The sequence below is a fragment of the Solanum lycopersicum genome, chromosome 1 (genome assembly GCF_036512215.1).
Source record: "Solanum lycopersicum chromosome 1, SLM_r2.1".
NCBI lineage: Eukaryota > Viridiplantae > Streptophyta > Magnoliopsida > Solanales > Solanaceae > Solanum > Solanum lycopersicum.
Window position 1 is genome coordinate 81,491,515 of NC_090800.1, and position 17,642 is coordinate 81,509,156.

General features: G+C 32.4%; 1 protein-coding gene across 2 annotated transcripts; it reads left to right on the forward strand.

Annotated features, from left to right (window-relative positions):
- Positions 1-225: 225 nt before the first annotated feature.
- Positions 226-10,485, forward strand: LOC101252435 (uncharacterized). Of its 2 annotated transcripts, none has more exons than XM_010327863.4 (13): positions 226-843; positions 1,964-2,055; positions 2,163-2,182; positions 3,384-3,627; positions 3,720-3,815; positions 3,895-4,010; positions 4,092-4,172; positions 5,110-5,233; positions 6,032-6,081; positions 7,607-7,697; positions 9,052-9,087; positions 9,209-9,306; positions 10,036-10,485. In XM_010327863.4, exons 1-13 carry the CDS (start codon positions 536-538, stop codon positions 10,150-10,152), a joined length of 1,473 nt encoding a protein of 490 aa, XP_010326165.1. In that variant the 5' UTR covers positions 226-535; the 3' UTR covers positions 10,153-10,485. The 2 variants fall into 2 exon arrangements, with proteins under 2 accessions (XP_010326165.1, XP_010326163.1); XM_010327861.4 differs by having other exon boundaries at positions 306-843; positions 3,381-3,627.
- The last annotated feature ends 7,157 nt before the right edge of the window (positions 10,486-17,642 follow it).

Here is a 17,642-nt window from a genome sequence, read left to right on the forward strand (position 1 = left end):
AAGTTACTTATATGTTTGCATCCATGAATTACTTTATTGAGAAAACTCGAATTTTTATTAGTTTGATTTGATTTATAAATTTAACGAAATAATATAAATAATTTGATTTAAAATCTAAAAAATTCAGACCTATCAATCATGTACGCTCTTACTACCCGTCTAGACGGTCTACCCTATCCATAATATTTTCTTAGATTATATGTAAGTATTTTTAGAATAATATTTATATTCACATACTAAACACAAAAAAGCCACTTACTTTCGAGAAAGAATATATATTTATATAAATAGTAGTAATATTACATAACAAGGAAGTAAAATAAAATGGGAAGAATAATCAAGAAGGAACTTGATTTTCAAGCTACCAATAGAATTTCTGTAAAGTAAATCTGGAAATAGTCAGTCCTCCATTAATCATCCTTTAAAATTCATAAAAAAAATAAACAATTTCTTGAAGATCATATTTACCTCAAAACCAAACAGGACCTTAAGATGCTAAATTTTCCGATTCTCCATTAATACAAATTCCTCCCAAATGAGTTTTCTTAAAGACTTGGCAGAAACCCTAAGCTCGATCTTCTCTGATACTCCATCATCGCCTTCGTCTCTGAACCATCCTCAGGAGAACTCCGGTGATCGGACGATGGATGGCGTTGCCACCGGGAACGAACGCACGGCGTATAAGCTGAAAGGCTACTTTGAATTGGCCAAAGAAGAGATCGCCAAAGCTGTTAGAGCTGAAGAATGGGGCTTGGCTGATGAAGCAATTGCACATTACCATAATTCTCAAAAGATACTCGCCGAAGGCATTTCTACTCCGGTTCCTTCCTATATAGCTTCTAGGTATTCAGTTTTTCATCCTATTTCAATCGAGGCAAGAGATTTTACTGTATTTATGTATTTTATTGTTTGATTAGAGGTTTAGTGATACAGTATTTGAATAAAAGACTGGGACTTTGACAGAGGCAAATTCAAGAATTTAAATCAGATGCTGCGGAGTCTACTGCAGACACTATTCTTTTTGTGACCGTGAGTGCGAACTTTCTAGAAGTGTGTATTTAAAAGAAATTACTCAACTACACACTTACGGTTCAACCCAAGAGCAGGGGGTATGATCAACCTTAGCTCATTGTTTGCTTAAACTAGTTTAAATTGAAGGTGTATAGGTCATCTAATTTGCTCAAGTGGTGGTGGTGTTAGGGAATATATAAATAATATAATGCTCAGTGATTGAGTGGAACAGATATAGAAGATTATATAGTCAACCCCGACTAGTCTGGGTTTGGGATCGAGGTGTATTTGATTGATTATTTGGTAGGGCTGGGAATCTGAAGAAGGAATGAAGAGCAATCTCTTTTACCTCTAGAATTCTATTTAAATATCTAAATATAACTTGTGACATTTGATTGTCATGTCACATTTTATCCATTAAAATCTTTAGTGTGGCAAAATGGAGAGATTACTGCATCTGCAACTATATTTTACAACAACTATATGGTTTTGCATCATGGGTAGCCTGGAGAACCATGACCAGTCTGTTTCATATATGAGTTGGCTTCTTTCTTTATCTCAGACTAACAGAGCTCACACTCTTCTAAATATGAGTTTTATGTGGATAGTTGTAATTTTTTTTTTTTTGGATATTGTTTCTTCTATTTATGTGCAAATTGAGCATCATATGCTAATCCATTGAACACCAAGATCCTGCAGTTCTGTTGGTGTAGACTGGATTCGTGTGCCTTAAACAATTGGCAATCTCTTTTTCTTTCGGTAACAGGAGTTCCTCTGATCTTTCATAAGATATTTTTATTTTTGAAGTAGAATGTCGACTAGTTTCATGGGATGGAAAATGAGTAGATTTCCTTCACTTTACCTAGAAAAATGAACAGAAAACCTTATATGATTAAAGTAACATGTGGAAATAAATCATTATTTTCTGTCTCCTCTTGTATTTTTTAAACAGTGAACACGAGAAAGTGAAATCATATCGTCAAAAGATATCAAAATGGCAGTCTCAAGTTTCAGACAGACTTCAGACTCTAAGTCGGCGAGCAGGTTCAAAAATCTTATCTTTCTTGCATTGAGTTTTTAATCATATCTTAGTAGCAGGGAGAATAACTAAGTACTTCTCTTTCTTCCCTTTGCCTGCACTCTTGTTTCAGGTGGCACACCTTCAGTCAAGGTATGAACTGCTGTGAAGTGTAAGCTTGTTCCGTTGTAGACAATTTCAGATGTTCATTTTAAGGAAACAAATACATCTTTTCCAGCCAATGGAATGCAGTTCAATTTTCTATCTCGTCCTCTTGGCGCATCCTAATAACTCTACTCCTTTTTAAATTTTGTGACTTCAGCACAAGCTCTTGGTGCTAATGTGGAGCAATATTGTTGCTCAAAGTGGTTTTTTTCCTTAATGCATCTACTTGCTGTCATTTTTATATTTCCTTTTTCTTTTTTTCCAGTTTCTAAGTTCCTCATAATTATTTTGTTAATAGAAGTAATGTAATTAGTTATTCACATGCCAGGCGTTGTGAAAGAAACCATGTTTAACTGGACTGTTATAAGACAAAAGAGAAGACGTAGGGCATGCGATGTTGCTACACTAGCACTTATGTGGACCGTGTGGGGGAGAGGAATAGAGAGACTTTGTACACTTAAGGAATAAATTCTGTCCCTTATATCCTTTTGGTGCCCCCATGAGGCTCCTATTTGTACAGATGAGATGATTAGTGACATTCGTAGAAAACCATTTCTGTTTATATGGTTTTCTATTTTTGGTCTACTTGTATGCGGGCATGTTTTTTTGCCCTTCCTTTAATTAAAATTATAACCTTATCAATTAAAAAAGGATAATCCGCCTTCTCAAAAAAATAAAGGATAATCCTCCTCATTTGTCACTTGAAAGGAACTAAAATACTCTCACATACGGGTTTTAAATAAGCCTAGCTCAATCTTTAACTAGCTCGGTTTGGTTTTGATGCAATTTTTGATGATAGATAGTGCTAGGACAACTTGATTTAGAAAGCTTGAACATAGCTCGATCACTTTGCCTGTAAAGGGTTCAACTACCAAGTCATATTCAATGGAGAATACTTGAACTCCTAGGGACAAGACTAGAAAAGGAAGTTTATTACAAGTCATTAGGTAGACTTTTAGTATGGCTGTGAAATTCTTTTGAAATTAATTTTGTTATCATAGAATGTTTTATGAGCTGAGAAGACATTTGACACCAAGCTGGTTTGATTCATGGTACCCCTACTCCCACTGGGGTGTGTACTTTGAATTGAAGCCGGAGTTGGAGATGTTGTGAATGTCTGGGATTTAAGTTGCAAAATGGGTTAAGTATCATGTGGTCATAATGGGTTTTGGCATGTTCTCCCCAGCAGTCAGAACCACAATCCCAAAGAGTGGCTGTTTCACAATCAAGTTCGTCTGCTCGAAAAGGAGCATCTCTATCTGCACCTTCTTCAGGGAAAGTCAGCTCTGCTACGAGGGTTCCAAGTAATAGAATATCAAGTCATAAACCTTCACAGGAATCTGCCACTGCTGATGGGTCTGATCCAAAGTTGGTTGAGATGATAAATTCTGTAATTGTGGATAGAAGCCCGTCTGTTAAATGGGAAGATATTGGTGAGAAGCCAAAGTTTCATCATCTCCATTGCCTCCAAGCCCTATGTGATGATTTGTTAAATATTTTAATCATAAATTTGGTTTTCCTGCAGCTGGCCTTGAAAAGGCAAAGCAAGCTCTTTTAGAGATGGTAATTCTACCAACCAAAAGAAAGGACCTCTTCACTGGCTTGAGAAAGCCTGCTAGAGGTGTTGCTTCTTTACATGAATAACATTATAACACACCCAGGAACTCTTTTCTGACAAGGTTGATGTTATTGTATTACAGGTCTACTTCTTTTTGGCCCACCAGGTACTGGAAAAACCATGCTTGCCAAAGCAGTAGCATCAGAGTCACAAGCAACCTTTTTCAATGTGTCTGCTTCTTCGTTAACATCAAAGTGGGTGTGTGTCTCTTTTATTGTGTGCCTTTAAATTGACTTTGTTTTGTATCATTTTGATATACAGAGCTTCACATTATGACAGGTCGGAGAGGGTGAAAAGCTTGTCAAGACATTGTTCATGGTTGCCATTTCCAGGCAGCCATCTGTAATTTTCATGGATGAGGTGAGACTTTATGGGAAATTGTTATGTCAGTTGATGCCTCGGGTAATATACTTGATTCAATGTTTTCTTATTAGGCCTTCATTTAATCAATACAAGAAATACCTACAAAAAAAATTAGAGTCTTCATCAATTCTCTTCTTCACTTATATTAGGGCCATTCTTCAAATAAATAATGGAAATAGGGCAATAGTTGACTCTTCACACTTATCCCATCTCAGCTTTCATTGAAAATCTCGTCAATAAAATGATCAAACACTGGTCGCTTCTCCTTTCCTCTCTCTTCAAACTGAGAAAGAAGAAAGAAAGACCGAGTTTTGCAGATCTGCTGCTTCAGATTCATTGAGCTGGGTGCTGACTTATCTAAATCTAAAAAAGGAGAAAACTATTTCATTTGTATCTGATGGGTTAACTGGAGAGAAAACTGAATTTAATAATGAACTGCCTTTCATCAAGTTTTTTTACCGCCTTGCCGGTTTTCGAAGTATAATGAACTCAGCACATCTATCAGCTAGTGAAGCTTTCTTGGTCAAGTCCTGGATAGACCTATGTAGGATTTGCATTGCGATTTTGGGAAGTAATTAGCTATGTATACATTATCTGTTTGCCTCAAACTGATTGGCATTCTCACTTTCACCTTTGATATTTGTGTAATATATCTTTTTCTTTATTATGTTTATGAAGTCTCTTGCAAACTTTTTCTTTACTCTGTGTATGAAGTCTCTTATAATTCTTGCAGATACTCTGGGTGCATATTTTTTCTCTTACCTTATCCAAAACAAAAAGACAATCAGTAATTTTTTTTTTGGACTTTGCTGCTTAAAAATACATATCTGTCACTAGGCTTGCTTGGGTCTTTCATTGGTAAAGACATCTGAATGATACATCAGTCACTTATTGGTACCAATACTTACTTTCAGATTATCTTTGTGGTTAACAGATAGATAGTATTATGTCAACTAGGACTACCAATGAGAATGAAGCAAGCAGAAGGTTGAAGTCAGAGTTTCTAGTTCAGTTTGATGGGGTGACATCAAATTCCGAGGGCCTGGTAATTGTAATTGGTAAGCTTCATGCTCAATATGAACTATTATCTTAGTTATGGTGCCTCAAACAGATAGCTGTTCCTGCTAAGCTAACTGATGCTCATGGCATAGTGTTTTCTGAGTGTAAGCATCTGTCAAAAGATCATTTTCTTCTTCTCTAAGTGGTCATATATGACATCACTTGTAGTAATCTCCGAGCAAGTAATTCCTACAAGACACAAGTCAACATATAAAGGAAATGCCACAAAAGCGCCAATTTTTTTGGTGGCACCATTAAAGTGCCGCTGCAAAGGAAATCTTCCGAGGGATATACTGTCTATGACGATAAATTATCAGAAAAAGATAAAAAAGAAACTAATGACCTAAAACTTGTAAGAATGTAATTTATATAATCAAGTCTGTCAACAACTTATTCCAAATTATCAGAAAACATAAAAAACCTAATGACCTAGTATGTTTAAGTCATCATGCTTTATCTTGACACTGCAAAGATGCGAACTTCTGGTATTTCATATACATCAAGTAAGAGCCGTTTTTTCCAAACCTTTTCTAGTATGAAACTCCAGTATGCTAGGATTTTAAATGTAAAACTGCTTCTTATGCAGTGACTTCTAGAGGGGTCCTCCGAAATTTTTATTGCTAATCAGTTCCTTCTTTTCAACTAAATCCCTACCGCCCATGGAAATTTGAGAACTACAGATTTTCATGATTGTTGAGCTTATGTTATCAGTCTACAGAAGTTGATCTTTTTGGTCCTTGTATTTTCTAGCTACTCTCTAGCTACTGTGACTGAGTTGTCTGCCTATGCTAATGCAGGTGCAACGAATAAGCCACAGGAGTTGGATGATGCTGTTCTAAGGAGATTGGTAAGTGCTGTTACTTGATCATAATGCAATTTGTCTCTGAGAACATAGTTATGGTTTCATCATTGGCTTGCTTGAACATTTTTTTTTCCTTGCGTCTGATAGGTAAAATAGATTACTGAAACAATCGAACTTTTGGCCAAAAGCATCCCTAAACTATACCCTCAACTTAAACTACATCCTTAAATTATCCTTCTTAACAGAAAACATCACCCAAGTATTTAAAACTTAACCACTTTCATCCCTGTGTTAAAATTTTTGTCAAATAATTAATGGATTTTACACAAAAACATGTGCAGGTCACACTGCTCTCAGAAAAACTTTAAAAGATTAATTTTTTTGAGACCCTCATTTGCTGGAAAGAAATAAAGTTAGGATGGTGTTGCAAAGTTAGATGTATCACGGAATGAAAAGATTTTTTTAATCTTCGGTGATTTAGGGAGTTTTGCTGAGAGTAGTTTAAATACACATATTTTTGTATGAATTCAGTTAATTCTTTGTTAAATTTTAACAGAAGGTTGGAAGTTGTTAAGGTTTAAATACTTGAAGGATGTTTTTTGTTAAGAAGAATCATTTGAGGATGTGATTTAAGTTTGTGGTATAGTTTAAAGCTGTTTTGGCCAAAAACTCGACACAAGTGTATGGGCATAAATATAATGGATATACAACTATACTTCACCACTACATGTTTGAGTTTTCTCTTGAAAAAATCCACATAATTCTTGTGTAAGAAACCTTTACTTGGTAAAAAAAAATCTCTGGTGTAAGAAGTTACGTAGGCCCATCTTTTCTAATGAGTCATTAAAATAACCCAATTAATTCTTGATCAAAGAGAAACCCGATTAACATTTTCAGTTCTCACTTTGATATCCTTGCAGCATCTTACTTGGAAATTCAAATTGGACTGTTGGAATACGTATGTTGCATTACTAAAATACTTGGCTCTAGAAACTAAGTGAATGATCTCAATCTGTCCAGCAGCTTATAGTTAGAAGAGAAATTAGTAGAGAAACTAAATTGTAAATTGCATCACAAGCTGTCCCTTGTTAAAAAGTAGTTTCCTTTCCTTGTCTCTGATCACAGAAGCTTAATTAGTATGTTACGGGAGAGTATATTTCTAATTTTCGAGAACAATGTGACTTGTTCTTTAAAATACTAAAGAAAGGAGTAGAGATGGAAGATTATATCAGCCAACATTCAGTGGACTATGGAAATCAGAGGTGTTTTGAGGAAAAGCAGAGCAGCATTCAGAAATTTAAGTTAAATTGTTTAGCTTTATAATATTTTTTGGTGTAAACAGGTAGTGTTAGATCAATCAGAAGACATAATACAGCTATAGACTGGTTGTAATCCAGCAAAGTATAGGATCAAATGTAATTACAACTGACAACACTTTGAAGGTGGACTACTTTTTTTGATGTAGTATACGTGTGGATGTATAGATTAACTGTTACCTTTCTCCCAAAAAAACGCTAAAGGAATCTACAGGGTTTTTTTCTTCTTAATGTGCTGTTACTGTTTGAAACAGGTGAAAAGAATATATATACCTCTACCTGATGCTAGTGTTAGAAGACAACTTCTGAAACACAGACTAAAGGGGAAAGCTTTTTCTTTGCCTGGTGAGATTATATTTGAAAACTAGATACATTATTATTTAGTTGATGTTGTCTAACTACTGTCTGTTTATAGACCATAAAGTAGAGTTCCAATTAAATGAGGAGTTTTAAGCCCTTAATGATTTTAATGAAGTCAGTTGATGCTTAGTTCTATGTATTTGTCTTATCCGTATGTTTCAGTCACCAAGACCAATCAGCAATATGACATGTGATCTGTAGATAACCGCTAAATACATGCATGATAATGTGCAAGTTCTTAATCAAATATCAAATGTATAAAATTAAACAAAAGAGAAAAGGAAAATGTGAAAGACCCTTTTGGGTGGCCCAATTGATTGAGCTTGGGACTTCCATGTTGGAGGTCTCAAGTTCGAATGCCCTTGCTTTTGTTCGAATGCCCTTGCTAGCAAAAGCAAGGGGTTTACCTTCTGGGTCGAGCCTGGTGCGAGCTACCTCTCTTGCATAGTAGCGGAGGTTTTACCTTGTGTGCACCCCACGGGTAGCGGTTGCTGGTTTCCCTTGTCACCAATTTTTTTTTTTTTTTGAAAGAACTTGAAGTTTTTGTCTAATTTAAACTGGGTATAAGGAATCTCTTTTAATTCATCACCCCTCACTTCTTTTCCTTCCATATCAGCTTGGAAAAATTCTATTACGATTGAACTTGTCTTATATACTTCTGAGCAAAAAGTAAGATAGTTGCAAGCTAGAGTTCTTATAAATACTCCCTCCGTTTCAAAATGGATGACTTTCTTTTCTTTTTAGTCTGTTTTAAAAAGAATGACCTCTTTCTTTTTTTGGTTACATTTTTATTTCAACTTTCCATGTGGTATGTTTAAGGCCACAAGATTAAAGGGCAGTTTTGTGTATTTCACATAACTTTAATTTAGTACCACAAGATCCAAAGTCTTCTTTATTTTCTTAAACTTCGTGCCAAGTCAAACCAGGTCATTCTTTTTTAAAATGGAGGAGTATTAGTTTATCACCAAGTTTTCCCTACTACAAAAATCTTGTGCAATCACCACTGGCTTAAGGCTGATGAAAAGAAAATGCTTTACTTCTGTTCTTCATTTCCGTGACACAAGTTTGTCCTCTATGTGAAATAATTATACTATGCTATCAATAAGTTTAATATGCGTTATGGAGTTATCTTTCTTAAGGTTACTGATAATCCTGCTCGAACTGTTTTTCTTATACAAATGTTTATGAGGATGACAGAGGGTCAAATCTTATCATTTGAAGGACTTCTTATTATATCGGAGAGACCGTTCCTTTTTATTTTGTGAAATATTAAGCAGAGTCAGTTTAGTTGCCTGCTGTTGCAATGTAATCTAATTCAGTTTTCTTTACTGGATGATAGGTGGAGATCTAGAACGACTGGTGAGAGACACAGAAGGTAAAAAGTGCTAAAAGTTTTGCTTAGAAATTCTCTTAGCTGAACATCTGATTTTTAAGAAACCCTGATCAACATATCTCGTTGTTATGTGAAGTTCATCTGAAATCTACATTTCCACCAGGGTATTCTGGAAGTGATCTTCAAGCCTTATGCGAGGAGGCTGCAATGATGCCAATCAGAGAGCTTGGTGCTAACATTCTCTCTGTCCAGGCAAATCAGGTGGTAACTCTTCTGGAGCTTACACTGCTACCTCTTGAATTTGTTTTGCCACTATAGTTAATGATTCCACATGCAATGATAAGCATAATGCCAGTAGTAGTTGAAATACTGCTCCTAAGATGTTCTTATGTTCTTCTATCGAGTTGAATTCTGAAGATTACTCTTCCCATGCTCATTTAGGTACTCCATCCCGGTCACAATTTATTGGACTCACTTCTCATTTCGGGTTATCTCAAAATATTTGACTCTTTGTCATGAAGTTTATACAGATTAAATTATTGTCAAGAATTAAATTCGTTTGAAATTTGAACTCTCTTCTCAGTCAACTTTGTCAGATACAGGACCGAAGGAGTATCCATACTCCTAATTAGTTCCCTTGAGAAACCCGAGGTTGATGTCATTTGTCTGAGATGTCAGTTTGAGTTTGTTATACACCTTTGGATGCACTATCTGAAATTGGATAGCATGATATCTTAAAAGCTTAGTGAAGAGGAGGGTTAAGACAATTTGGAAATAGCATTTTTAAAGCTCTATGTTGGCACTATAATTCTATAATTTGTTTGATTCTATCTCCGAGGGTTGAAATTATATTTATATCTTTGATAATTCTGGCCACCAAATATAATGACCAACACTTGAAAGCAAGTCAGTTTGCGTACCAACCATGTTAATCGATGAATAACATTGTGGGTATTGACTCTTCCAAAATTGGTGTTTCTTATTTTATAGGTGAGGGGTTTAAGATATGGAGATTTTCAGAAGGCCATGACAGTGATTAGGCCTAGCCTGCAAAAGAGCAAGTGGGAGGAGCTTGAAAAGTGGAATCAAGAGTTTGGTGCAAACTAAAGGCTCGACTCTTGAACATTCTATGCAATCTCAAGTAAGCTAAAACAAAAGTTCACGACAGGCCAGCAGATGATAAATTTGTTTCTTGGGCAGATCAGCATCCTGACTGTACGTGTACATACTTAAGAATTTAAATTTGATTATTAGCCAAAATTTGGAGTATATAATTCTGAGGGAATCATGTCTAGATGATCACGACATGTGTTCTGTGGTTCCCCGTTATGTGTAGACGTTTGTATAGGAATTGACAGTTGAATACACACTTTTGTTGTAGTGATGATGCTCTTAGCTCTTCCTACACTTTACCATCAAATAAATTCATTTACGAAGGGAGTGTGATGTATAACCTCCTCTATGACATGAAGCTATATAGAAGAGGGTGATTTTTGAAATTTATATTTCATATAAATATGTTGAATTATGACATGCAAATGGTAAAAGAAATTTAGTATATCCGATCACTATGGTAAAAATAGCAATGATGGATCATCAACTCCAGTACAATGTCTTAAAATTTGAACAAGTAAAAAATAATATTTTTAAAATATATTTTGGAATTTCAAGGTGTAAAACTGAAGTCCAGGACATTATCTTTTGTAACTTAAAACATGTGGACTCGAACATAAAATAATTAGGTGTTTTATAACATTTTAATTTTGTATAGCAGGATCAACTCAATTAACGTTGGGTGATGAATATATTTTACTGACTATTTTTAAAGAAGGAAGTCATGTTACTTGAAATCTCATATCATTTTTTTTTATATGAATATTTTTTAAAAAGTTGGTAAAAAATTCACACATACAAATGAAGTTAGAGTATCTACTTTCTTTACTATATGCATTTTTCAAAATTGGCATATTCAAAGACATAAATATTTAAAGTATGAACTTTAAACTATAATTTATACTTTAAAATAAAATAAAATAAAATTGTATAGCGCTAAATTAATAATAATTCAACTATACACTTTGAAACTTTCCACTTTTTTTTTATATAAATTATGATAATTTAATCAAGACAAAAACAATAAAATGATCAGGTTATAACTAAAATATACAATTTAAACTATCAAGATTAATACTGTAGAATACAAGGTAAGCAATTGAGTAGCTGAAATGTTAATGTATATAGATACTACTAGAAGCCTAGAACACCATTTTAAGACATGTTGATTGCCCAAAAATCTATCAGTAAACAATAGCAATACTTTTAGTTACCTATTTTATGATATTGATTTTGGTAAATTCAATCTCACAAAATTTAAAAATCTTTCATTTGTTTCTAAGTTTCTCACCCCTTGCATTCTGTATTCCTTTCTATACGTGTACACCACTTTATAGATCATATCTTGGCCTTTTTTATGTCTATCTAAAAAAAATAATTAAATATCTTGTTAAACTTTTTTTTTTTGGTCTCAATTTATGTGAAGGTATTTAAATTTTGGAAATAAAATTAATACTCTAGGTTCTCAAAGAGAAAAGAGTTATTTGAAGCTCACATAGACATGTTCAATTTAATTTAGTTTGCATACGGAATATGTGTTTAGTAAAATTTGTTCAATCACCGATGTATATTAGATATTTAGGAGTAAATAATATATACTTACTCATCTAATAATCATCAGACAAGCTGTTGACGGTAGCAACAACTTAGATAACAAGTATAGCAAGAAAGAACTCTTAAATATAAAAAAAGAAGTGAAAGGAAGTCCACAAAAGAAGAGCCTTTGAATAGGTCATGTTCTCTAATATGTTAAGAACTCTGTGTAAGGAATCAACAAAAGCAACATATTTGTTGCTTTTTTGTGTAGACAAATTTTTTTTTGTTACTTTCCTACACAGAGCTTTTCGCATACTAGAGAACGTGATCTCCACAAAGCGCTCATCTTTTATGTCTCTCGTTCACTTCTTTTTGCATTTGAGAGTTATTTCTTATTCAAATTATCATAATAAGATATATGACATATAAATTTTTTGTTGAATGTGTGTGAATCTCAAACATGTAAATTTGTAGAAAAGATAACCAAAAATGAGACATAAGTGCACAAATTTATATATATATATATATATATATATACCATGTTGCCCATGGTTCAAGGACCTAATGACATTAATTATTATAGCAATTGATTATGTTTCCTTATAATATGTAGAATAATATTCATATTTGAATATACTATTATTTTAAAAGTGAGTAAAAAATAAACTATGATTAGATTTCTTTCATTATGAAACACAACTTCAAATTACGTTTCAAATTTTCACAATTAAATACTGATTTTCAAATAAAGTGAAATTTATTAGAAAAAATGTGAATCATAATTTTTTATAGTCAAATAGATAAATTAGAAGGTAAAAAAATGAGCACCACACAAGTAACTCTTTTTTTTTTCTTCATGTCAACAAAAAAGAAAACATAGTTGCTACAACGACAAAAAAATTGTCTTTTTGAATTTTTGAGTATATCTTACCATTGAAAATTAATAGAACATTTTAAAAAAATTTGTTCATTCACTTTAATTTATCTTTTATATTAAAAATATTTTTCACTTTCAGCATATCAAGAGATTTTTTCATGTCTTACCTTCAACATTAATTACTTAATCCACAAATTATTTTTTGAAAATCAAGAATTATATATCAACTCATATAAAAATTGTGATAAAATATCTATATAATTATTAATCTAAGAAACATGTAAAATTTAAAATGGACAAATAAAATAAATGATGTAAGTATAAAATATAAATGAAGCCAAAAAAAAAAAAAGCACCAGAGAGGAGAATAAGTAGGCAACACAAGCCGACATGTTCACATTGTTTTGCCTGTTTATTCCCCTATATATATATATATATATATATATATATATATATATTGTCATTGTATGAAAGCTCAAAGGTGCTCAGAGACAAGAGTGTTGTTGGCTTTGGTAGATTGCTTCTCACTATTACATTCTAGATTTTAGTCAGCAACAAATTTTGAAAAATATTTTTTGGGACAACATAAAAGAAAGCTGAAATATTATCTTCAATGTGGAGGCCATGTATAGAAAGAATAAAAATTTCAATGTAGGAATGAAAAATTAAGGAACAAAGAGAGGCTTTTATAATTGATATGAGGAGCTTTTACAAAATAAAACTTGACAATATAATAAATAACATTCCATATATATTGATTTACACATATTTGAATAGAAGTCAAAACTAAATCAAATCTATCAAATTTAAAAGAACCTACCAAAATATAATTTTATTAAGAAAATCATTATCATAAAATATGTAAATAATTAAGTGTTACAGTCCACATTCATTGAATTGTTCAAGTTTCAAATCTACCAATCTTAAAAGACATATCAAATCATAATATTAGCAAGAAAATCATTATTGTTAATAATATGTAAATAAATTGTTATTCTCTTTAGTCCATATTCAGTAAATTGTTGAGATTTCAAATCTCTCACTCTCAAAAATTTATTATAATCATATTCTTAATTAGCAAGAAAATCTGTATCATAAAATATGTAAACAGATTATTAGTCCCTCTGTAACGACCCGCTAGGTCGTTTTGAGAACTAGGACTAGTTTGACTCCTTTTGGAAAATTAAAGGGGGATATTTAAACTATTCGGTAACTACGAGTGCCTAATTGAGGAAATTTTTATTAAATTAGTATATAGTTAATAGTTAGTGGGTCATATATATAATTAATTTAATACCTTTATACTTGACCATGTATTGGATAAATTAGTGGGGTAATTTTATTAATGTATTTAGTTGGTAGTTAAAGAGGATAGTAGTGAAATAAATAGTGGGTCACTTTCACCACTCTTATAATTAGTTATATGATATTTAGGAAAAATTATTCTGTAAAAGGAAAATAAGGGTTTAGCCAAGAGAAATCATATCTGTAGCAGTCACGAAACGATTGTTAAACAAGATTGAAGCGTCGGTTTAAGGTATTCCATGAAATTTTCTTTCCTTTACAAAGAGATATTAATTGATAAGGTAGGAAAATTTATATTATCATGTTTCAACATAATCGAGTTACGATTGTTGTTAGCGTAGGAATTCAGGTTGACTAGTTAATCTGTTATTCTAGAGTTAATATATTGTATATAAGCATTCTAATTACTACCCACAAATTGCTAAGGTTGAGAGTTATAAATCCGATGTTGTTGTTGTTGGTATTGACTAGTTAAGGAATTAATTAACAAACTAGTATTATGTGATGAAGGATTTAGATATTAATTTAGTATGGGTGGCATCAGCCATCAGTTGCTGAATGATGGAAGGAAAAGATTGACAATTAAATTAAAATTATATATATATGGAATAAAATTAGAAGTGGGTTATTAATATTGATTATTTATCACTGATGGCTAATGGGAAGTGGGGAAATATACTAAGATTATGGCATTGAATGTATTATTATTAAAGGGATAGAAATTGGCCATATTAGTTTGGAGAAAGAAAGAACACAGTCTCGTTCACAGTGCAAATCGTTATTCTCTTATATTGTTTTTTTTTTTCTATCTATTTATCAAATTAGTTACTAGTTTTTAAGATATTGAGATAGGTAATTAAATATTAGGTGTATATTATATGATTTAACATTGAATCTAGGGTACTTGGAGAGGTTAAGGTTAAGTTCTTAGCTTGAAATTTGATGAATTGGCATATAAAATATACCAAGATTTGGCGTTTGATTAGAGATATGAGTGAGTTTAGGATCTATGATATACCTATAATAATTTGAATGTCCACAAACTCGCTTACTTATGAATATTGCATCATTGGTAGATCGTGAATATTCCAAAACTTAACGAAAAGGGGAAGGAACTATCTTGAGGATTCGTGACACGAGCTCGACACTTGAGGTATGTTAAGACTTTTTAGACTTGTTGAAGGACGTTTTCCTAATTCAAGATTAAAAATGGAAATAGACAAAGAGGTAAGGGAAAAAATGGTGGTCTCGTATCAATGGTGTGACGGGCATTGGTACGAGTACCGATGTTATAAAAAAAAAGAAAATTTCTATTATAGAATGTGGATTGAAATTTGAGAATGCCAAAGCATATGGGCATTAGCTGATATATTATTGACTTGAATTCCTTGTGTGATTGTGTTTTATTTATTTCATCCGTATAGTTGTGATAATTGAGGTGGGTATGTATTATGTTCATATTGATTGATTGAGATGCATCATCATCCCCTCTATTGAAATAATATTGTGCATATGCATAGACGTGAGACTGAGTATAAGTTGGGCACGTGGAGATCGTCCGTGCTGGGGATGGTGAGATGTTAAGATTGTAATTTGGGCACGTGGAGACCGTCCGTGCGAAAATTATTTGATATTATGATAGTGCGTTGAGATCGTCCGCACAGACACGTGGAGATCGTCCGTGTCGGTATATGGACCTCGCGAGTCCCCCATGGGTCATGAACTCTCGATGTATTTCCGAGGAGTATCATGTATATACGGTTGAGTGAGTACTGGGTATTCTGAGACATATCATTACATGGCATCATATTGCATTGCACTTCATCCCATCATTCATTCTTGATGACTATATGTTTCGTTGGTGTTTGGAAAATATTAAATGTTGATTTCCTTTATTGATGAAACTTAAATAGTAAGTGTAATATATATATATACTTGTACAATCTAAGAAATTATTTTCTTATATAACTCCCGTCACTACTTCTTCGTGGTCGGTCAATGAGACATATTGAGTACACGTGGTTTCGTACTCATACTACACTTGTTGCACTCTTTGTGGTGCAGATTCGATTCCAAGTAGGAGCACATCTCGAGGAGCAGTTTGAGTCCGAGTTTGGAGTGTCTTGGAGTTGTGGTGAGCTGCTTGGCTGTTCCGTGGCCCACACCTCCCTCTATCTTTTACTTATTCTGTTATTCAGTATTCAGACAGGATATCCCTTATGTTAGATTTGCCTTTTTGGTTTCAGACTTGCATCGTATTTTAGAAGCTCTTGTACTTAAGACACCAATTCTTGGGGTGGTATATTTTATCTTCCGCATTTCGTACTTATAAGGAACTCATGTTGGAGATTCTTGCTAAGCGTTGGTCTTTTTACTCATTTGATTGGTTTAGTTGGGTTAGTATGTTGGGTTGGCTTACCTATTGGTTGGGAACATAGGTGCCATCACGACTTGAAAAAAAATTGGGTCGTGACACCCTCTAGTCAACATTCATTAAACTGTTGAAATTTTAATTCTATCATCTTAAAAATCTATTAGAAAAATATTCTTAATTAGCAAAAAAAGTAATTATCATTAAAAATATGTAAATAAATTGTTACTCCCTTTAGTCCACATTCAGTTAATTGTTGAGATTTTAAATCTATCACTCTTAAAAATCTATTAGAATCATATTCTTAATTAGCAAGAAAATCAGTATCAAAAAAGATGTAAATAGATTATTAATCTCTCTAGTCAACATTCAGTAAATTATTGAAATTTCAAATCTATCACTCTTAAAAATCTATTAGAATCATATTCTTAATTAACAAGAAACTCAGTATCATAAAATATGTAAATAGATTATTAGTCTCTCTACTTAACATTCAGTAAATTGTTGAGATTTCAAATCTATCACTCTCAAAAATCTAAAAATCCATTAGAATCATATTCTTAATTAGCAAGAAAATCAAAATATCATAAAATCTGTAAATAGATTATTAGTCCCTCTAGTCAACATTCAGTAAATTGTTGATATTATTTTATAGTCCAAAATAAGTGAATATCTCAAAGTTTAAGAGAATTATGAGACCTTTTTGCATAGTTACCGTTCCTTCTGATGAGGTTCTTAGGTACTTATCATTTTCTAGGACAATAACTTGAAAAAATAATAAAAAGGAGAATAGAAAAAAAATAGTCTTTTAATTTATATCATTAATATTTTTTCTTATAGGGTGTGTCATTAACTGTTCAAGCGCATTATTAATTTAACTTTTTTTAGTCAACCTTTAAATACCTTAAAGTAATTTTCTTTTCTCTATATACACTAATATGTTAACGATTCAATTTCGTACTTTATAGTCTATAATATTAATCTTGATAGTTTAAATTATTTTGACTTCTCTTTTTAATAGTATTATGACTATTTCATTGGTTTGTATTGATTGAATTACATAGTATCTAACTTTTAAGGAATAACATTGTATGTGATTGTCCTTCTATATAATTGTAAGTAAACATACTGTGATGTCTTTTTTAAACATAATGATAGTGCATCGAATTAAATAGAGACACTGAGAATATAGATTTAATAAGATTGATCAAAATACCCATCCTAAAATGGTTCTTACATTTGAGATTTTTTTGGGCGACATAAAAAAGGTTATAAATATAAGCATGTAGGGAAGGAGGAATGTTTTTTTTAGAATAAAAATTGACAATAACTTAAGTTAAAAACTAAAAACATTTAAAGAGAATATATTACACATTAAAGTTTATCTTGCCACTC